Source organism: Petromyzon marinus, chromosome 20 (genome assembly GCF_048934315.1).
Source record: "Petromyzon marinus isolate PM22_M1 ecotype Great Lakes invasive population chromosome 20, UKy_Petmar_22M1.pri1.0, whole genome shotgun sequence".
NCBI lineage: Eukaryota > Metazoa > Chordata > Hyperoartia > Petromyzontiformes > Petromyzontidae > Petromyzon > Petromyzon marinus.
Window position 1 is genome coordinate 7,646,063 of NC_133686.1, and position 23,877 is coordinate 7,669,939.

The 23,877-nt window shown below is 44.8% G+C and overlaps 1 protein-coding gene across 1 annotated transcript in view; it reads left to right on the forward strand.

Annotated features, from left to right (window-relative positions):
• The window catches only part of LOC116944144 (docking protein 6-like), a 66,240-nt gene that overhangs the window by 4,343 nt on the left and 38,020 nt on the right, over positions 1-23,877 (forward strand). The window contains exon 2 of the mRNA XM_032957614.2: positions 4,318-4,730. Within this exon, the coding sequence (XP_032813505.1) occupies positions 4,665-4,730 (66 nt within the window). The 5' untranslated portion in view covers positions 4,318-4,664. The remainder of the gene's footprint in view (positions 1-4,317; positions 4,731-23,877) is intronic.

Genomic DNA, 23,877 nt, shown 5'->3' on the forward strand with positions numbered 1-23,877 from the left:
CTGTAAAAGGGGGCCAGGGTTTAATTCGGAACAGATTAGCACAGAACGCGACGCTCAGGGAGTTTATTCAAGAGGACCAGCAGCAGATCACGCAGAACGAGTCCGTCTGGGTGTTTTTTTTGTTTGTTAAGACGGCCTGCAGGTGCTGCCCTCCGTGCATTCAATCAATGGATTCATAGTTTTAGATGCAGCCCACATTAGGCACACTGGCCGTGTACGATGTTGGGCAGTCAATGATAAAGCGGGTTGCATCGTCAGTATTGTGGAGACGAAACGACGTGTCCCATTGACTTGTTTTGTGGTAGAGGGGCTGTGGTGATTCACGTTTGCTACACTGGAAGCCAGAAATATATATGTTTGTAAGTACAATGCGCATGGCAATGAAAGAAAACAAATGTGTATCTGTGCGAAAGCACACCAAGTCATTGTTTATTATCAGGCAATACCCGAAAAGAGCTGCTTCAAACCTCCGGTCTTATTCCAAGCTCAACGAGTAATTTCCTACCTTTCTTCAGCATTTTATCCTCGATTAACCGCTAAATATTGTTATTTGATCTTTCCTCCAGAAAATGGAAACTGCACTCTCGTGATGTGGGCTGTACACCTTATATGAGGGTCGTTAAGATTATTAGGAAAAGTTGCGTGAGCGAATTACAATTCACAATTTATTTACATGCATTTAATACCACAGTCATCATCCATTTTGATGGTATCTGGTTGAATAATTATGATGGGATTGCAAACTGAATCCCAAATTTGATTGGTGGATAATTTTGTTCCCAACATTTATATTTCTCCATCCTGCATGCGACGATCTTCTCCATATATATGAATGATAATACTAAATGAATGTATTACACAAAGATCACTCTGCCCAGCTCGGTGTCTCTGTGGTAGTGAGTAGCTCGCAATCAGGTCATGAGCTCAAATCCTGCTTGATGGTTGACTCGGCCACACATTCATCCGGGACCAATAAAATAGGTACCCACTTTGTACAGAAGTCAACAGTGCTTGTCCTATTGATATACTAGTCCCAGCCATAGGCATTTGGAATTTCTTCCACTGGTTCAGGAGATTAGCATTGCCTCAAATGCTCATTTGAGCAGAAATGAACTTTGGCTTTTTTGACATGATGCAGACATTGCGATGTGGGTGACAAGAGCGAGTGGCAGGGAGCCAAACGTAGCTCTATCAGCAGCAGACAAGCAGACGAACTGGCAGAGGCGCACATTGAACAACGATCGCCGTATCTCCCTCTGTGCTTCTGATCACATGCACAATCTGTTTAGCGAATGCACACAGCGCACCTGAGAGCATCTCAACAATTCGCGGTCGCTCAGTGGAAGTAGCTTCAGTTGGTGCCGGCGTGATAGCGTGCCTACATCTTGCCCAACAAGGCAAAGCTATTATTATTATTGTTATTTATTATGCTTATTTACACAGGAAAGCCTCACTGAAGTCTCAGCGCTCCTCTTTTCCGGAGAGTCCATGCTTAGTTTTCACAGACTGTTACGTATACTACGATTGGGTAATTGCTACTTTGCATGGTAACGCCGTTGATGGTCGTACCATAATGGACATGAACAATAATACGGAGCAATATCTGAAAACTGTGCAAAGGAGGCATGGAGAAATAAATGTTTTTAATTACTTTGCAGATTTACAGGCGGGAGACATGGATTAGAGAAAATAGGCAGGTTAATGGCATAATTAAAACCATATTCTTGGTTCTTTTGGTAAAGTCACGTTGAAGGGAAACAATAAAATAATAATATATATAAAACAATAAAATTCTCACGACGTTTCTACTGCAACACAAGCAGTCATCATCAGGTGTGAAAACCAACGGCAAGAACATTTGAAAGAAGTGGCGGTTTGTATTTATTTATTTTTAAGCGTTAGCGCCACGGATAGCGATTTGACAGTTTGTTTAGATGGACGAGTCCATCTATGTTCGGAAAAGAGGAGGGGGGAGACGAAAAATTAATGTATGCTGTCTGAAAGCCACCGTAAGCGTGAACAATCAATTAAGACCCGAAATGGTTTATCAAATCCTTCCAATGATTGCTAAGCCAGAATCCATCTTCTCAGGTTGAAATTGTCTCTGTGTTTGTATATGTGGATAGCCTCATGAACGAATCTCTCATGGTAGCCAGATGGCTTACAAATCAAAATATAATTAAAACCGTTAAGAAAAATGGGCTTGGGTAGAACACATCGTTAGAAGGGATGATGGTCAAGAATAATAACAGCATGGCAGCCAAGGAATGGAATGCATCCACCAGGGTGATGGAGGAATGAAATCAGCTCGTGTGATGGCAGGAGCTTTGGGGTAAGGCCTTTAATCAGCGGTGGATTGACCTCTCTAATTCATGCCACATGAGTAACAAGACAATTAGAATAACAGCTTTTGTCATTGGATTGAGCCAGCACCAATGAGATTCTGGGTTTGCATCCCGGCAACTGCCCGTAATTAAGCTGAGTTCTCAAATGTAGCAAGCTGATCATTCTCAACCTGTTCACATTAGAACTGAATAAAAAAAAATGTAATTGCAATTTTGCTTTGCACTTAATGTAGTTACATTTCAGCTCGAAGAATTGCAAATCTTGTTTTGACTTCAATGAGATGGACAGTCGTAGTCTGTAGTAGTGTATGTGGAAAAGTGTGCCCCCTAGTGTGCACATAAAAAGGTTACCTGAAGGGATATAGAAAGGAGTTCTGTCATATCTCCTTGTGGAGGCTGCTCTCTAATTCCCTGTTGTATTCTTACCTTAGAGTTCCAAATGGATACTTTGTCTCACTAGATAATGCAAGTATAAATAATGCAAGAATAAAATCAAGAAATAAAGAAAAAGCGTGCAAACAAATATTACTTGCTTTTATTTTACCAATGACTCATTAATCACAGCAAACAAAGCAACAAAATCAATTCATACCACGGAAGGAGTTTTCATTACGTTAACCACAACGCGAACCGTCATCACAAATTGCTCATTAGTTAAATTACAATATATTCATGTCGGTAGCATCTTTCTATTTTAACAGCATTGGAAAATCTAAATTGTGTTTCCAAACCAATGTTCTGGTAGGAGACCACCAGACCTCACGGTTACCTCACCAATCTAGGGCTTCGAGGACCCATATAGGCGACATGGAGAAATGAACAGTTACATTAATGTTCAGGTTTAAGCAGTTTTTTTTATGTAAAGTCACGTAGAAGGGAAACAATAAAATAATATACATGTTTAATATTTTTATTATTTTACAGTTTTCTTTTGTGTTAAGGACCGTGAACATTTGTTAGTTTACATTCTGTAGCTCGCAATAAATTAACGGGGATTACTTTTAACCCAAAAGAGAATCAGTTGCCACCAGGTTTCATATCTCTCCTCGTGCACGCTGTTAATTTATTTTTAAAAAATTATACCGCAATATTTTTTTTTAAAAAACTGTGTTTGCACTATTCGATCAATAAAAGCAGGAGCACGCTCCAAGGCACCATGGGGCGTTCATGCTGGAGTGTTTGCTATGGCTATACGGGCAAATAGTGTCGAACACTGAATAATCTGATAACATGTGGAAATCACAGTGGCTGTTAATGAAAGAAATATAAATTATACAAATATTACACATCTCCAAGGACACAGGCCTCCTCTTTCATTGTTCCGCGTGAAAATTGCTCACTGGCGAGTGTGTGTGTGTGTGTGCTGAATGCATTTACACACACACATAAAATCCATGTCGTTATCAGGAGGACGAAATTACTTACTCATCCAGCTAAAAGTACGTCGAAAGAAAAGAAGTGCACTTTAAATGAGGTTGCCAAAGTGAGGATTTGTGTTGTGAAATTGCTCTGACAGCCTTTCAGACGCACCTCTTTGTGAGCCGTAATGTGTTCAGGCAGAGAGCCATGAATGGGAGCCGTTCCTAGAGCGCCAGCGTACTGCTTGGCACGGTCACTGTGGAGTGACTGTAAAGCCCCCCTTGTCTGGGCCAGCAACAGCTGAATAACACTGGATAAAGGGGCTAGCACCAACATTGTGTCTACCGAACATAGGGGGGGCGAGGGGGGGGCTAAAGCAAGTTCCTGGGCCAATCATCAACTCAATTGTGCTCGTCGATAGACTGCAGCGTTGTTGGCTTTGAGTTTCGCACCGAGCCACGCCGTCGTTTGATTCGAGAGCCCCGCTCCCTCAGTACATTGTGCGATGAATCATAGAACCCGATGGGGGGGGGGGGCGGGAAACAATAATTGTTTTTTGACATCCAGTTTGTTCCCGTGTTGATTGTTTTCGTTTTCCTCCTTGACCCACCAGCCCCTTCCTCGCGGCCACCCCTGCCCACCTCCTGCTCCCTCTAATCGTCGAGCGGGCGTCCCTCCGACTACTGGCTGTAACGACGTGACCATCGATTCCCCCTCTGCACGCGACCCAGCGCTCGGGCCACCCCCCCCCCCCGCCCCCTCATCTTTTTGTGCCGGAGGGCCCCCCGAGAAGGGAAGAACCGGGGTGGAGATCAAGGACGCCGGAGCACCAAATGAGCCAGTGAGGAGACGAAGCGGGGAGGTCCCGGCGGAGCGCTGGACAGGTCAAGGCGAGGCGACGAGGGCAGGAGGGATTGGGGGAGCGACCCGCGCAACGCCGCGACGGTTCACCTCCCTGCCATGGCGTCCAATTTCAACGACATCATCAAGCAGGGCTACGTGAGAATGCGGAGCCGCAAGGTCGGGGTAAGCAGCTCGGCGAAGCACTCGCGGCCACCGGCGTCCATGAATGTTTAATGAAGACGCGTCTAGCGACACGATGCGCATGTGAGCAGATGCGTGCGCATTGGGTACGATTGAATAAATAATTGATTGGCACCACCCGAAATTCAACTGCGGCTGCCGAACAATCTTTTGAATCTTGTTAACACTGTTTTTGAGTCACACAGCAGGCAACGTTTTAGAAGTACGTTGCATTGCAGCTCAGCCAGCCAGTTATGCGTCGCCCATACGTTTCAACCCACATGTTAATTTCAATAAGATGTGGGCCACTGCATAAGCTAAGTCAAGATTATTTATCCTTAAGTAAACTCCAATTACTCTTCCTTCAATACTATCACCATTTGGCCAGCATCCAGGAATTACAGAAGGAAATGAATCTCCTTACGCTCAATCAATGCTACATTAATGGGAGTAGAGGGTTTTTTAGCCCAATATACTATACTTATACTTCTTCTTCTTCTACCATTCAGAATGAAAACCAATTAAGTATATTCGAAGACCCAAGAAATACCTGCAATTAACACATAAATATTGGAATGAGAGTCACTGAAATTTCCTACTTACTGTAGCAGCACACCAGGTCTAGGCAATAACATTGAGCGACTTACATTTTTCATTTCCAGCAATCTTGGTTTCATAATAAGTTTGCCAACAGCATCCATGACAACCTGGGAAGAAATGCGTGCGGTTGACGCACGAAACGAAAAGCTCTCAAAATAATACACGAACAAGATGCGAGCCAGTTGGCAGGAACTGAATTCCCCTGACACCATTAAACTCAACGGACTCGAATCACGTGGTAGAGCAATACCCGCCAAGACAAGACTCAATTCGCGTCGTCCACCATTCCTTCACAGTGAGCGTAACGAGAGGATGGCACACTTACCGAGGCGCTTCCTAGATACCCTTATGGGTTTATCCCCCCCCGCCTCCGCTATTCCCCAGGAAAACAAAACATACTTTACTTCCAATGCTCTATTGAAAAGTGTTTTCTATAAATTTCCTCATCCCTTATTGCAAAAACCCAAGCGCTATGAAACGAACATAAAGCACATCATCGATGTTTCTTCTCAAGCTATATATATTTGTTATCTCAGAGTGCGACTTTGTGATTTTAACATGCATAATTCATACCACTATGCTCACCACCCAATTGAATTTCCACAAGGCAGCTAATAAGTGACCGAGGGCCAGTGAGTGAGCAGGCAACAGGCGAGTCGTGAATTCATGCAGCGTATAACATCATTTCACTTCTCACCTTACGGGTAGCCTCCACAGTAGCCTGGGGTTGTGCACGACAAGACCTGCCATGGTCGACACTCGACACGAACGATCCTCAGCAGCCTGCATTCATTGCCTTGCCACACATTACCAACAAAACAACTCTGCTTTATGATATGACTAGCTGTACTACCCGGCTTTGCCCGGGACTTGGATCCCCAACGCCCGGCCGCCTTTGTCTCCCCAGTGGCGATGTTCACACACCACAGCAGTTACTCGTTTGAGGCTGAGTCGACCTAGGGGAGGCCCAGGAGCGGTTGAAATAATCGTCACCGGTGGTGGCCGTGAGCGGGAATCGAACTCGGGTCGCCGGGTTCGTAGTGCGGAGCGCTAACTGCTACACTACAATGCGTTACGCTTCCACGTGCGCGGGTCACGTGACAGATTTGACGTCACAGCTCACTTACCGTGCAAAAAAATATGCATTATTGAGCTCCCCCCCCCCCAAAAAAGGGGCAAATTTTAAGTTTGTTGCATGTCGGGAAGTACGCTAAACATTTTGGACAGACACGCATATTCACAACTATGCCTTTTATATATATGGAGATTTTTTTTTAAGGTTAAGGTGCAGCCCTGCAAATTGCTTGCTCACGCCACTGCTAGCAGAAGGGCCTCCACTAGAGCTACCTCTAGAGGGTCGTTTGGTCTACTCTTCCATGCTGCCCATTTTGGAAGAGGTGGGACCACCCACACTCTACCCCACCAGACGCAATCTGCGCGTCGACTGCGGTGCACTCGCACTGCATGGGTGGACAGGGGCATTTGAGAAAAGTATCCGTTGTTTAAACTGGCTTTCTGGTCGATCCAACCGGCGACCTCTGGATTGTAAGTCCAATGTGCCAACCATAACATCGAGGCTGCACCCCCTCTAAGAGTACAGCATTTGAAATATGACCACAGCAATGCAGAGGAAATCTCTCTCACACACACCACACGCACCACACACACACACGTGTGCGAAAAAGGCGAGGCACGGTTCTGAAACTTTAATTCTTTCTGCGCGAGTGCACAGCACAGGCAAAAATCTTGAGCCTGCTGTGTTGCGAGTAATTTAACGAATGGATAAGTTGAAATGGGCACTTCACCCTGGGCATGTCCATGTTCACTGCTTCATGCTTGCGACCGTGTGTGATCACAACAGGGACATTAAATCTGGTGGGGTTTTATTGTCATTCATTTTCCAAAACATGGCCCACTCGAGGGTCAAAGTTGATCAGTTTTGTAAAAAAAAAGCCATGCCATTATGGTAGCAATCTATATTGTATGTTTTCTTACCTTGCACGTCTTTCCAGAATGTCTGAAAATAGAAGGGGAAAAAAAGCAGACCTTTTTCTTTATTTAGTTTGTTTCCGTAACTTTCACAATCTAATTATGCCCAAGCAACACTTGGCTTTTACGTTTGATGCCGAGATGTTATGATGGCTTTTTCATTAAGATATATTTTATAAATAAACACAATTTATGATGGGCTGTCACACCATAATTGCAAGGAGGCCTCAAAATAAAAGTACTGGCTGTCGGGAAAATACAATTGGTGTTTCATGTAAATGTGCAATCCACGCTTCAGTGGTGAATGCCGAGACAAAGGAATCCGTTCAGGAGAACAGCCTAAGAACCGGAGAGCCCTGGAGCTCCAGTGATAAAGTGAAGCTGCACGCTCCTTCTCTTGCCCTTCGTATTCTTTAGAGAGAGATAGGGGGGGGGGGGGGGGACGTTACTTTCACAGTGTCCCCTTAAAAATCGGCCAGGCGGCTCAGCGGTGGAGTGAGTGGCTCGCAGTCTGAAGGTCGCGAGTTAAAATCCTTGTTGCAGGTTGACTAAGCCCATTATCCCTCTGAGGTCGAAAGGATAAGTACTACTATTGTGAGGAGGGTCAACTGTGGTTGTGCTCTGGAAAGACTCATCCCTGCAAATAGGAATGTGGAATCTCCACCACTGGCCCAGGGCTGTAAGCAGGAGACAAGCACTACCTTAAGCTGATTTAAACAAGAAATTACTTTTTTTATAGCCCTTTGTCAATCCACTGCTGGATGAAGACCTCCTTATACCTTGTTGGTCATGAGGCGGTTTTGACCAAACTTCACCACACTCCGGATAGCACGGTTGGCTATGTAGGATGTGAAAGAAATTCAACATACATACACTGCTCAGGGTGGGTTAGTGAAGAGTGGGCTCAGGATAGGTCCAGATTCTACCTCACCACCAACGTTAACCATAGCCAGGAATCAAACTCAGGCACTGAGCTACAGCTTCCACCCCATCAATACATGAAGTGTACAGTATTCAAGAGTCAATGTCAGAAATGTACGCGTGGATTCACATTGATAGGTAAAAAGATGATGTTACGCAAAGGACCCTGTACCTGTCAAGGTGAGGGATAGATGGATCAAGTGACTGGTTCGGTCGTACACCCATTGGAAGGAGCAAGATCAAAACAATAACGCTTAGGCTGCAATATTTATTCACCCAGAAATATGTAGGCTAAGCAACCTCAAGCAATTAAGCAATCAAACGCACTGCACTCGATGAGCAGAGATCATGAACCTGACGGAAGGGATGTAGGCACCGTCTCTACAGGGTAGATTTCGTGCACTACGTTCTAGGTCAACATGTGCAGTCTCTACCTCGCGACGGAACAACTATCAATGAAACACAGCATACAATCAACGACCCAACTCGCACACCACCATCAACACAATAGAGAGCATATCCTCCAGATATGCTCAATCAACCACCTACCCCCATCCCAAAAAAACACTAGCGTCTGGCCGCCGTGGGTCTGGGACGTAGACTTTCCTCTTATTGTCCCGGGTCTGGATGACCTAACAACGTAGTATCGTGCAGGGTCAAAGTGTCACGGGAGTCGGGTTGACGAGGTTCCTGGTTGTCGTCGAGATGACCCTCCGAGGAGGACTCAAGAGGGCAGAGGTCCACCTTGTTGTTCCGCCTCTGTCCTGGCGCTGGGACCGAAGTCTTGGTCACTGGGATGCTGCAAGGCTACGTGCTCGCTGACTAATGACCACGCACCTGCAGTGGAGTGGCTTGACTTGTCCCAGGCACTTGCTCGGGAGTAGCTTGTCAAGGGCCCGGCACCTGCAGTGGAGTGGTTTGACTTGTCCCAGGCACTTGCTAGGGAGTAGCTGGACAAGGGCCCGGCACCTGCAGTGGAGTGGCTTGACTTGTCCCAGGCACTTGCTATGGAGTAGCTTGACAAGGGCCCAGCACCTGCAGTGGAGTGGCTTGACTTGTCCCAGGCACTTGCTAGGGAGTAGCTTGTCAAGGGCCCGGCACCTGCAGTGGAGTGGCTTGACTTGTCCCAGGCACTTGCTATGGAGTAGCTTGACAAGGGCCCAGCACCTGCAGTGGAGTGGCTTGACTTGTCCCAGGCACTTGCTAGGGAGTAGCTTGTCAAGGGCCCGGCACCTGCAGTGGAGTGGTTTGACTTGTCCCAGGCACTTGCTAGGGAGTAGCTTGACAAGGGCCCGGCACCTGCAGTGGAGTGGCTTGACTTGTCCCAGGCACTTGCTATGGAGTAGCTTGACAAGGGCCCAGCACCTGCAGTGGAGTGGCTTGACTTGTCCCAGGCACTTGCTATGGAGTAGCTTGACAAGGGCCCAGCACCTGCAGTGAAGTAGCTTGACTTGTCCCAGGCACTTGCTAGGGAGTAGCTTGACAACGCCCAGTACTTGCAGTGGAGTGGCTTGACTTGTCCCAGGCACTTGCTATGGAGTAGCTTGACAACGCCCAGTACTTGCAGTGGAGTGGCTTGACTTGTCCCAGACACTTGCTATGGAGTAGCTTGACAAGGGCCCAGCACCTGCAGTGAAGTGGCTTGACTTGTCCCAGGCACTTGCTAGGGAGTAGCTTGACAACGCCCAGTACTTGCAGTGGAGTGGCTTGACTTGTCCCAGGCACTTGCTATGGAGTAGCTTGACAAGGGCCCGGCACCTGCAGTGGAGTGGCTTGACTTGTCCCAGGCACTTGCTAGGGAGTAGCTTGACAAGGGCCCAGCACCTGCAGTGGAGTGGCTTGACTTGTCCCAGGCACTTGCTATGGAGTAGCTTGACAAGGGCCCAGCACTTGGTGCGAACGTAATTCCCCAATAGCAGGAGGGCACATTGCACGTGCAATAATTATTCAATTGCAATGCAAGTGTAGTGGGTTTTATGGAGACAGAGTCTTCTTAGGAAACAACACTTTTTTAATAACTAGTGGTAAGTACCCGGCGTTGCCCGGGCGAAAAAGACAGACACACACACATCGACTTACACACAGACATCGACCCACACACATAGAAACACATCGACTTACACGCACACACACATATGGACTCACACAGACAGACATCGACTTTAGACACACACACATGGAGTTAAACACACATCGACTCACACACACATATAAACTTACACACATATCGACTAACACACACACATATGGACTCACACACATACACATCGACGTACACATACACATCGACTGACACACATAGACACACACAGTGACTCACACACTCACATGGAGCCATGCACACACATCGACTAACACACTCACACATCGATTAACACACACACATCGAATTACGTAAACACATGGACCTAAACGCACACACATATGGACTCAAACACACACACACATCGACTTACACAGCAATCCCCGATGATGCCACAGCTAGAGCGATTTTCTCTCTCTGGCGAGCCTCAGCGAGGAGCAGTTTGAAAACAAAAGTCTTCCCAGTACTGGCAGGTGCATCAAGGAAATAAAAGACTCGATTTGTAGTCTCAATGTCTCCCAAGATTTTCGTGTAGGCTTCTATTTGTGCATCCATCAGCTTTGGTTAATTTTCCTGAAAATGTTTAAGAAGCTGTAAAGCGTAATAGCATATTTCACGTAGGCTATCTTGAGCAAGGGCATGCAGGTTATCCCTGTAGGGCGTTGGTAGTCCCAAAGACGCGAGGTATTTTCCACCAATGGAGTGCAGTTTGTCCTGAAGGAGAATGAGGGCCTGTTTGAAGATGACATCAGAAAAGTTGAGGTCGAGGTTTGTATTTTGTCATTGAGCTCCGTGGAGGATGTCCTCATTCATGCCCTCTTTGTATTTTTGCCAGAGTCCCTTGGGGTTAGATGGGCTGCAAACTTGAAGATTTATGCATAAGAGCAATTTCAGTTGGAAAGCTTCTGTCATAAGCTTTATGAAGATGGTGATCATGCGCCAGAAGTGCACGAAGATTTCAAGCTTCCGTGTATGTTTGACAGACAACTCCTTCCACTGTTTAGAGGTCTTTGAAAGATGTGTGCCCTTTGGCAACATGGAGAAGCATTGGGAGAAAGTAGCACTGCTGATTGTTGGGATGACCTGTGTAGACTCGTCCTAAGGCATCAGATTCACCGTCAGCAGCACGTCGCTTACATTTTTCTTTAGCAGTCCATGTATAGTAAGAGGGAACTTAATGGTAGAGCAGGTTGGCAGCAAATGGGTCACTTGGGCACAAAACACAGAACGCCATCTTGTGGAGGCAGGGACTGTTGTTGGGCATTTCCTTTGGTGACGTAGATGCGTTGACCATTTTGGAGGTGAAGTGACAAATGGACTACTGTGGGGGAACGGTCATGGATGGGGAAGCCAAGAATTCAGCAAATGGCCTCATTGTTGATGATGTATGTTCCTTGGAACAAAAGTTTTAGCCCATTCACACTTTGCCCTTCTGTTTTGTAAGGCAAAGACAGCCATGTCGGAGCCTTTGTTGATGTATTGGCAAACATATTTGATGGCTTTTTTTAGAATAGCAGAATTTAACATTGAAGTGAGCCTGGAAGATCTTGCACAGAAGAGGGCAGTAGGGAATAATCCGCCGGTTGTGAACCTTAATTAGCGAGTTAGTGGCAGGTCTGAGCGTAGTTTAAAATCCACCATGCTCAGTATTTCTGTGACGATATAGAGAATAGCCATCATGGGCCGACTGAGTGTGTTTCAAGTAGTTCCGTGGATACCTCTTGGTACACCTGTTGTCTTGCATACACGTCGCATTTGGATAGAACTGGCCACATGGGCCATGGACCCGTGCAGAGCCCGCGGCCTCGCCTAGATTGCCCAGCCGGAGGAGGTGACACATTGCCAGGCTGGGGGCTGGGCCGCTCTCCCCACCCGCGCTGCAATAATGCTATGTAAGCGCTATATTATTATCTACGTACTTTATATCAGTAACTGCACGCATTGGGGTGGGGGGGGACATGAGACTGTGAAGAATGAACCTCAGCGTAGTGTGTATATTATTTAAGCATTGTTAACGCGAATGAAATTTTTTAGCAATCGTGTGTGCGTTGCTAGGGGCAACTCCTGTCAGCGTTTCGCGCACGCGAAATTGCGTGCTTTGTCCTGTGGCAGGTGGCAAAACTATATAAATAAATAAAGAGAATCTCTAAAAACGCTATTTTAACAAATTTAAAGGTAACGGATAGGAAAACGGAATAGTGCTTGCCCACCGCGGGGCTTACGGCGTGGTAGCTGGCAAATGTTTTTTAACGTAAACCCCACCGTTTGAGAGCCAAATCCCTTGCAAGCGCGCATGCGCAGACAGACAGACGGACAGACAGACAGACGGACAGACAGACGGACAGACAGACGGACAGACAGACAGACGGACAGACAGACAGACAGACGGACGGACAGACAAAAAATGACTTTTATAGGTTAGATAACGGCAACACACGAGGTCCCTAACACGAATGGGTAACGGCCCCTTCCACCCGATGACCCAAGGTAATAGCCTCCGGGCTAATGCGCCCGAGTCACTGGGACCACCTATCTTCGCCATCCGGCTAACGGGACCAGGGGAGGCTGACCCGACCCAGCCAAGGTCCTCGGGTCTCGACCACTGGCCCACTCAGACCTGGCCCTGATAAGGACTTTGGGTCCGGGGATCTTCAGGGTCCTTGTCTTGAGGAGAGCTCTTCGGTCTTCAGCTTGACGCCGACTGCCGGAGCCGCTCGGGGGTCCGGCTTTTATGGGGTTCCCAGGGTCACTCCGCCCCTGGCCACGCCCACTCTCTGGAACCTTCTCGAGGGACCTAGATTGTTGCGCAATCCCACAGCTCCTACTGGGGGCCTGGGGTGTCCACCTCCGGTTCCTAATCGCCCTCCGGGTTGCCTGACCCAACAGTCCTACTTGGTACAGGACGGACCCGCTATTGCCCCCTGTTGGCCCATAGCTGGAGCTACGTATAACCAGTCGTGGTGACGGCGTATTACGCCTGCCAATCACCACACAAGGAATCTGCAATGCTGCCTTTATCTTGCTAGACAACGTGAAGCCGCACCGTTTATTCAGCCGGTGAAGTAAAGCCCATGTATTTATGCTGCCGGTGCCACGATCAGTAGTGCTTGTTGGTTGTGTAAAACATGTAAAGGTGCAGCCCTGCAATTACTTGCTCGTGCCACTGCTGGCGGATGGGCCCCCACTCGAGAGAACTCGAGAAAGCCCATCACGTGGGTATTTTGAACTACTCTTCCACGCTGGGCAGATATCTTGGTAGAGGTCGGTCACGTAACCTGGCACATTTTTGTTCATTTTACAAAACTATTGTGAACTCTCAGCTCCATAAGAATATAGTGGAAAAAGAAAGATTGAAATTTTCCAAAATCCTGGAACATTAGCATGGTGAACATATTGAGGCATGTTTAAAAAAATATATTAAAGGTGACGAGCCATTATTAACATTAAAGATCCCCGGTTACATCTGGTCAGAATTAATCCTTGACTCGACTCCCTTCCACGATGTAAATGACGCCATCACTGCAACTGCTAGGCTGACTTACTGATGGACAAATGTAATGTTGCTAAATGTAGATACTGTATACAGTATATTTAACACAAGTACATGGATGCCACATTGAAACAGCACAAGATTCTTCCTCTATGGACTGTACATCAATCACAGCATGACAATCACACGCAGATTGTACGTGTGCCAAGAAAACCTCACGGGAAATGAGCAAAGGCTTCAGTGCAGGGCCCTTACATTTACAGTCACTAAAACTACTCGCATAGATAATGAGCAATGAATCTCTGTAGTGCGATGAACGGTATGTGGCAAACATGCCGCTGTATATTCACGCGCACAAAATGTGGGCGTAATTTTCCGAGCTTTCCAACAACAAAAAGTGCAGGCCTTATAAGAGGAAATTAATAGTGTCATCAAATTCAAGCGCTGCCCTTTAGTAGGCAATCAAGGGTGTTTATAGTTCTCCGTGCTATTGTCTCTGCAGAGTTATTGTCTGTGCAGGGCTAATCAACCATGCTATCGATTGTAAATAAATGCGCTGATTGGATGGGAAAATGTGAATATGGGCAGATAAGTTGTCATTCTGCATTCAACGGGAAGCACTTTGCGAGGGAGACCTTTAGCCTGAAAGATAAAAGTCCAGTTGTGCACTTCCTTGCAAGAGAAGTGACCTTGAGAATGCACCCACTGGCCTGAAAGATAAAATATCTCTCAACGTACTCCCCAACTTGCAATAAAGGAAGTGGCCGATGGAATATAACCACTGACCTGAAGACAAATGCTCACCCCACTGTACATCGTTTACTCACAAAATAGAGTGACCTTGAAATTGTACCCAGGAGGCCTTCATCCACCACCTGCGTTCCAACATTTACGTTGAGTAAGCAAAGCCCTCTACGCATTGACCAAACGTGATAACTCTCTTCCCCCACACTTGGCACATTTATTCGGTCAGCTTGCAAAGGACTTGTAAAACTAATCAGTGTTGATGCATCTCAAAAGAAATTGAGAGCATATGTTTTACTCAGCAGGGTAAGCTCTTAGGGGATGGCTGAATCGTTGTTCCACTTGCGCGCCCAATCGTTTGAAAGATTTCCCTCGGCAATAATACAGTGTTTTAAGCAAATGAAATAATTGCAAGCGCGTGTGCGTATATGTGTATCGTAAAACGTGATGAAATATGGCAAAGATACAAATTACATTCCTTGCATTATTTAGTGGATTTATGATAGGCCCCCAAGATAATATCATGTAAAGTTATTATGTTCTGCGTTTCCTTTAAACCTAAATTAACATAGTGTAACATTAAATTAACATCAAATTTACATGTTAACAAAGTTAGCCCCACTCCAATATATGTGTACATGAATCAATACAAAATGATATCTAAAGCAATTTATGTTGAAGACAAACCACCATACGACTCAGCGTATATAACGTTTGTTGGTTTAATAATGGAGGTATTCCTATGAGCGCCTTACAGAAAATGCTTCATCCTGATAATTGGTGCACACAATGTCACCACTTCCCAGCTTTGATAATTATCAATGGAACTGTGGAAGCAAAGGCCCTTTGCTGTAAACAAAGCGATCAATTTAAAATGCAATAGCTTTATTTATCAACAATAACGTCTCGCATCGGCGCATCAAAAGGCCCTTAAACAAGAGGAATAACACCGAGCGACAGCACTCGGCAGCGTTATCGTCTGCAGGTGAAGAGACGCGAATGCTCTTGTCAAGGTGCCCCGCCATGTCGAGTTGCAAGGGCCGCATGAAAATAATTAATATTTTTTGAAAAACTTGTTTTAAAACACGCCTTATTGAAATGTACCGTACGAGTAATGGCACAACTCCACGACTCCAGGAAGTGGCGGCGAAGCTTGCCATAACGTAAGGGGGCCGTGGTGATTTACAGCCAACGTCATTTGAGCGTGGACAATTAGACCCAAACCGAAACATAACATATAATAAAAAAGTATAAATATATATGTTATATTTAATGATAGAATATAGTATTGTCATCAGTATAACATAAGTATACCAAGTTTGCAGTCGATACCACATTGGGAAGTGGGTTAAAATTGAGTTACAAGATTTGAGGATACAACAACAGACAGAGTGAGTTAATAGAAAGCGTGTAATAACACGCCACGGTGGCTAGCAGATGTTAACTACCTCGCCCAGTGTATAGGTCGTGTGGACCCGTTCCCCACACTGACGCCTGTATATTTGGAGTTTGCACGTGGTCGTGTGGATTTTTCTCTGGATCCTCTGGTTTTTCCCTACACATTTCGAAGCATGCGTTGAGTGCGTTTGGCTGCTATAAATTTCCACTTGATAAGCCACTCAATTGAGCTATCACTTGCGTCCAGGTCGTTTATAAAAAAAAAAGAGCAACAGGAAATAGCTCAGTGGGCCTTACCTCGTACAATAAAAAAAGTTTAATAGTTTAGTTTAAAATGTTTCAAAGCTTCTTTATGGCTATAACCTGGTTATGGGAAGCTGCTTGCCGCGTTCGAATGACAATCCCATTCTGCGACATGCGTGTGTGAATCTGTAATAGGCGCTTTATTTAGATCACATCTACGTGCAAGGCCAGGATTTAGCGGCCGGGCGGCAGCAATTAATTTCTGTGTGGCTGTCCCGTGTTTACGTGCAGCCAATTTGCCAATCTAGTGCTGAATGAAGGTACTTCCCACGCCATGCATGCAGTGAGGATTATTTCGATTCATTAGTAGTTAGACCGTACTCGATTTCGCTCGGGAGATGCACGTCGGAGCAGATGAGACCGTGGAAGCGTGGTTCCCGCCCCGGTCGTATGCGTCTCGTTCTTTTGTTCCACGCCTTGAGCAAACCGCTTCAGAAATCGTTCGTTCATTGTCATCGTCGAGTCGGCTGAGGTTAATTTGTCCCATCGTAACTCGAGGAAGCGATCTTGAGTGCAACCTTCACCATGCTTCGCTCCTTCAAAATGTACGAGCAGATCTTGCGTGTTTCGTAGACCGATCGTGAGGCAAAGGTGTAGCCAGGCAATTGCTTGCTGACGCCGATTCAGGCAGAAGGACCTCCAAAATGGAGTGGAAGGCTTACTGGGTGGTCATTTGAAGCACAATTCCTACTTGTGCAGGCCTAGACATCTCAGAAGAGTTGAGAATTCCCGCACTTTACCCCACCAAACTGTGCCAAACTAATGTACACTGCTGAGCGGACAGAGGCGGTGGGGGTGATTTCAAGAAAACCGTCGCACACGGAGGATGAACCGAACTGGTGACCTCTGGATTACAAGTCCAGTGCGCTGACCGTTACACCATACCAGCTTCCTTCATATACTCTACATATAATATATAATATATACACACACAGAGAGAGACGATAATCTCCCGTATAGCTGGATCTGACTTTTGGGGAAAGTGCCGTTAGAGAGCACCTATGAAGGCACGCACAGCACACGACGGGGTGGGTGGACAGCACCACGCCCAGCCGCCTTTGTCTCCCTAGCGGCGATGTTTACACGCCGCACCAGGTACTCATTTGAGGCCGAGTTGACCTAGGGGAGGCCCAGGAGCGATTCATAAAATCGTCACTCGTGTTAGCTGGAATGGAACTCGGTTCGCCGGGTTCGTAGCGCTGCTCGCTAACCGTTGCACTACCCGCTAACCGTTGCACTACCACTCCCCACATGATATATATATACACACATACACACCATATATTGTAATGTTCGAAATGGTAACTAAATCTATTTAACCCTCAGTTCGGAGTCCTTATCGAACCGCCAGGGCCTGCCCAGTGTAGACATCAAGCAGGTGACGTGTTCGGTGGGGGGTTCATTTGGACAAAAAACGTCAGCAGAAAATACACGCCAAAATACTGTTCACGCAAGAACGAATCGACGTACAAAAAAAACCCCGTAACTTTTGAAAAAAGTGCGAAGCGGCCTCGCGTCTGCAATCCATGCTTTTCCACACACATACTTAGGGCAGCGCCTGACCTTGTCGAGCAGAGAACAAAGCTTGTTGAATGCAACACAGGAATGCTACAATGAACTTGCCACAGGATCACGGCGCTGACTTTTAAAAAGTTACACTCCAAGCAATGTGGTCGTCTACGAAATCATTGCGCGCTCATGTAAAGAATTTAAAAAAACGCAGACGCCGTGTACTAATACATAGTTGCTCGATCGAAGTGCGTTGACACGTCTGTATGAGACGTCGGTATGAAACGCCAATCTTTTCATCATCGATCCACTGCTGGATGAGGAGCTCCTCACACGGAAGCACTAACAAGGCATGAACCCGCTGAACTGCCGCGATCGATAGGCTTGGGTCTGCTTTGATTTAAAGCTTTCGTGACTGCAAGGATTCATCTTCTTTGGTTCTTTAGGTAAAGTCACGTAGAATGAGAATAAAATAATAAATTAAAAAATATAATAATATAATAAAATTCTCACGACGTTTCGGCCACAACACAAGCGGCCTTCATCACCTGATGAATCACCTGATGAAGGCCGCTTGTGTTGTGGCCGAAACGTCGTGTTATTTTATTTTATCAATTTATTATTTTATTCTCATTCTACGTGACTTTACCGAAAGAACCAAAGAAACTTGGGTATGTTTATGATAAATTGGTCATACTCAAAAGTGTTCATCACTCTGAGTCGCACTCTACCCGCTGCTAAATGAAGGCTTCTCCAAGTAAGCGCCATCTAATCGCCATCTACTACAATTGTGTTTTATTTTTTTACCAGGTAACAAGGCCCCACTGAGCTATGAAGCTCTTTTTCAGAAGCGACCTGGCCACAAATCATAGCCCGACGAAGTGGCTCATCACGTGGAGATGTACAGCAGCCAAACACTCTGAAATGCGCGTTGATTCTAAATGTGTGCACGCAAACCACCAAGGGGAGAGAGAACACGCAAAGTCCAAGTATTCAGGCATCAGGGTCGGGATCGGAATCGAACCCACGACCTCCTGCATGCCAGCCGAGGAAGAACATCTCCCCCTTCCGCCCCCCATCTTATCGCTTCATCTCTGCGGTAGGCATCCCCTCGGGCGAGGCCTGTCCTTTGGCTGCCGTTCCATCGTCAGCCTAATCCGTCAGGCATAATTCCCGTCGCAGTGTATCCCCGCCCAGGATATACGAGGTCTACAACATTGCATTTCGTGACCCCGTTGCAGTGAAACTCCGAGCGTGCACTCACCAAAAGTGCCTCGCATACTTTTATTCTCAACATTAGCCAGGAAATCTCACAAATTTGATTCTCACGAACTTTTAGAAAGGCCTGAAATGCCTGGCAAATTCTTTAAAAAATAATTTTAAAAAAATGATACATGCATTATAGACTGGGGTAATAATAAATCAGCTATTCCTTGAATTTTACACATTGCAAGGATGGAATTTACGAGAAAAAAACACAAAATCATGTGTGTACCTCCATAATAGAGGGTTTCTTGGTTATATCGCGTAAATATATATAAATGTGTTGTTAAAACCCGCTACCACCCGACATAGCCAACTAGTAAAGTTCGTCACGTAAACAGAACGTGGCCAATTCGTCACTAGTACAGCACGCCGGTGTGTTGGAGAGCCAAGCCACAACATTTACAATCTGAGTACGACGTTTCGCCAGTAATTACAACTAGCTTCATCAGCTTCAATACACACAATCGACAGGAAGGGCTCTCATAATGCACATGCATCATGTGCGTTGCCTCAGTAATCCCCCCCGTCCCCACGCGGCGCAAGAGCACAGAAGCGTGGTCACCACATCTACGCCTCTATATAAAGAACGAAACAGTGTGGACTTCTCCACAAATCTGACCTGATGAAGCTGGTTGTAATTACGATCTGTTTACGTGACAACGCTTACTAAGTTGGCTGTGTCGGGTGGTGGCGGGTTTAACGACATTTATATATTTTACGCGATCTAACCCCTAAAAACTCTATTATGGATGATATTGCTCGTGAAAGCCTACCACGTGTTAAACTGGCCAACCTTATGTGTGCACATTTGTTGCACGGAAAACCAATGTGAACGTTATTCACATCTTCTTGGTTCTTTCGGTAAAGTCACGTAGAATGAGAATAAAACAATAAAACAAAATAAGACAATAAAATTCTCACGACGTTTCGGCCATAACACAAGTAGCCTTTCGATTTAAAGCTTTCGTGACTGCAAGGATTAATCTTCTTTGGTTCTTTCGGTAAGGTCACGTAGAATGAGAATAAAATAATAAAATAACACAATAAAATTCTCACGACGTTTCGGCCACAACGTCGTGAGAATTTTATTGTGTTATTTTATTATTTTATTCTCATTCTACGTGACCTTACCGAAAGAACCAAAGAACACAAGTGGCCTTCTTCAGGTGAAGAGACAGGTCTGTACGGAAGACAGAGCTCGAATGGACGGCGTCATGTATGGACAGCGTTTATTAAGCTGCGTGGGCGGAGTTCAAACATGAGTCTGTACGTTACGAGCAATTACCTCCAGAGAGGGGGGGGGGGGGCTGGGAACACAGGCAGAGAGGAATGCAAAGAACGTGCCTATCAAACAGTGTGGGCGGAGTCAGAACATGAGCCCGAATGTCATCAGCATTAACAGCATCAACATCGGGGAGGGGCTGGGAACAAAGGAAGAGAGGAAAAAAAGACTAAAGATAATGAGCAGGTACAGCAAGGTACGATGTTGTGTCCTGAGCAGCTTCATGACTATGCTATAAACTGGACTACTATACAGTAGAATATTATATCTTTAAATCTAAACTACATGGTATAACATCATATCATAGACAAATTACACCTTTGCATTATACAATGCGTTACTTTACACTACCCTATACTTTAGATTATAAACTATTTGACTTGTGATATTACACTATGTCTTATTATATGAACCCAACTATATACCACACTGCTGTATATTCACTATGCAATTACGATGCTATATATTGCCTTATGACTTCTGTTAAATATTACAATGTTATACTATTAATTATTGTACTACATGTTATAAAATGTTATTCACAGTAAAAAACAAGTACAATGGATGTGCTACAGAATGTCATCCGACAGCTCATTAGCAATAATTTGATACAGAAAACTGAATAATAACCATCTTGCTGCTACATGCTCATATAAAATGTTTCTCGAGTTCAAAATAACGTCCAAAATAATTATTGCAAGAAATTTTATGCAAGAACCATGATAAACATGCAAATTTAAATCCTGTAAAAAAAGTTCTGTACAAATGTGTTGATTAGGTCATAATGAGATAAAAGTGAATTATAAACCATATCCTGCCCACAATTGCTTTTCCCCAATACCATGTCTTTGATTAAAAGTACCACTAACGTAATGCCATAGCTAAAGAAGGCGGTGTAAATTAATTGCTATGGGTTTGTACTATGGGAAAACAAAACAAACAAAAAACCACGACTGGAATAAGCTCTACCCACGCGTAATTATATCTCTGGGCAAATGTCATTTCCGTCGTTGCAAAAGTGATCGCCGTGATTTTCTGAACTCATCTCGAACAAAGGTTAATTGTGCCCCAACCACATTTTTATCAATGTGGGGGGGGGAGGGGCACGATAACATTTTCTCACAGATAACATTCAAGGCTGCCCGGAGAAGTCCATCAGAGGTGCACATCTTGCAATTGCAACCAATTGTTTTTTTGTTATTGTTAAATATTACATTTCAAATGACAAAACCAAATCAATGATTGTTATTTCCCATCTTGTTTTGTTTCGCAATTAAGCCGTGGAAAATTAAGCGCCTTAGAAAAAAATTCCAGCGAGACAAACGTTGGTTAAGTTTTGCATGAATGGTCGAAAGCGGCTCACCAAAAGCAATTCCTGTACAAAAATCATCAAAAAATAATTTGCCAAACATTCCCAACTGGAGCCTTGTTACAAAAAAAATCTTGACCGCCACGTTATTTAGAGGGTAAACAAATGTATTATTGTTGTATAATTATGCTACAATCCAAATTAACTCGTTGTGAACAAAAGGAATTGTTAACGCATCACCGCAATTTCAGTGTGTGGCTGCTGTACGATAGAAGACACTGGGAGCAATAGATAGTTTCATAAATTTTTAAGAATAAGCACTCAATTGCGCATTGAGCAACACGGTTGCATAATCCATTGGTAACCACGTTACTCACTGCTAATTAAAATTTGTATTAAAAGTTGAAATAATCTTCCCTGTGCACTGCATTTAGAAATAAATTAGCGATTTAAATAGTTACCCATGGGCTATGCAAACACTGGTTTGTGCACGGATTCAAATCCCTCTGTGAATCCGCTGATGAATCAAGATCTCTCATTGTTTTTTTCGGTAAAGTCACGTATGTAGTAATACCATAAAATTATATTAAAATAAATCAATCACGACGTTTCGACCGCAACACAAGCGATCTTCATCAGGTGTAAAAAACAAATAGCACATAGGGTGACATCAACGCAACACATAGAGAGCGTTAAATTGCACGGAGTTTAAATACAACAAAAAGATGAGAGACGAGAATTCAACAAACTTAAGAAAAATGTACGTGATGCAGAACCAGTCGGCCAACGACACAGTTAGACACTTGCCTGGCAGACCACGAATTTCAGAAGAGTGCTAAATTTCGTGTTCATCCTCTGGGTTGAACATACCAGTATAGACAGTGAACAAATACGAGGTACAAGATAGCAGAAATACATATACAGGGACACCAAGAGGTAAGAAGAGGAAAGACGGACAGAGAAGCAAGAAAAAGGGGCCTGGAGGGATGAACAGACAGAGGCTTAAAATACGCAGTAGAGGTGGGGTATTACTACATATGTGACTTTACCGAAAAAAACAATGAGTAATTTATTCAGTCACGAAAGCTTAAATTCTTTATGAATCAAGGTCTCCCCACAACGTCTGTCATGGGGGGGGGGGGGTCGTTGTGTGACCATACTTCACCACCCTTGTCAGAGCTGTTTTGGTGAAGCACTTGAAGATTGGTAAAACACATTCCGCAAGCAAAATGCATATTGGTTCATGCCGAATGTCTGCACTAAACTTAACAGAAGTTGCATTATATGGAAATACATTCGAGGAAACGAATAGTCTGGCAAATACTAAATAAAAACCCTGCTATTAATAGTACCAAGCAAATGTATATTTTTTATATCCCAGTTAGCACTATATAACATTTCTTTTAAATAATTAATCACTTGTTCATGTTTACCCACAAAACAGGTTGGAAGCTTCATCCTTTGACGGCAAAATAAAGTTGCTCGTCACTCCCCTGCCCATCACTGCGCAGAACCACCAATTGGCTCCAACGACCCCCCACACAAAACAACGACAACAACAACAACACACAACAGCAATTATTCAAAGCCACGTCTGCACCGCGATGACGCATCGCAGCCCCAGGGACACGGCGAGCGCCGCGTCATCTTTACACGTTCGATTTGGAACGCTAAGTGCTCTTGGTTAAAGTGCATTTTAATAACCGATTTCAAAAACGACAATCGTGAAAAGAAAAAAAAAACGATCTGCATTAGCAAGCCAAAATAAAACACCACCGTGTCAAGACGAAGCAAAATCTGCTGCATGCAATGAGACAACATTAGTAGACTCTATACAATAACTAGAAACTAAACAAAAAATGTTTTACCAGGTAAAACCCACTGAGCTGTATAGCTCTTTTTTAGAAGCGACCTGGCCATAAATGATAGCTCAACGAAGTGGCTTATCACGTGGAAATATATCGCAGCCAAATACTCTTAATGTATCCATAATAAAGGTTTTTGGGTTAGATCGCGTTATTTATAAATGTGTCGTAACCCTCCACCACCCGACACGGCCAATCAGCAAAAAAGTGTCACGTTGACAAAAGACAAATAGTTCACTACTTTGTGGATTCACTTTGTTGAAAAGTGAATCCACAACATTTACAGTTTGAGTACGACGTTTCGCTGGTAATTACATCCAGCATCATAGGGAAATTCGCCAGAATTCGCCAGAATTGCCCGATGACTGTTTGTGTTGCAGTCGAAACGTCG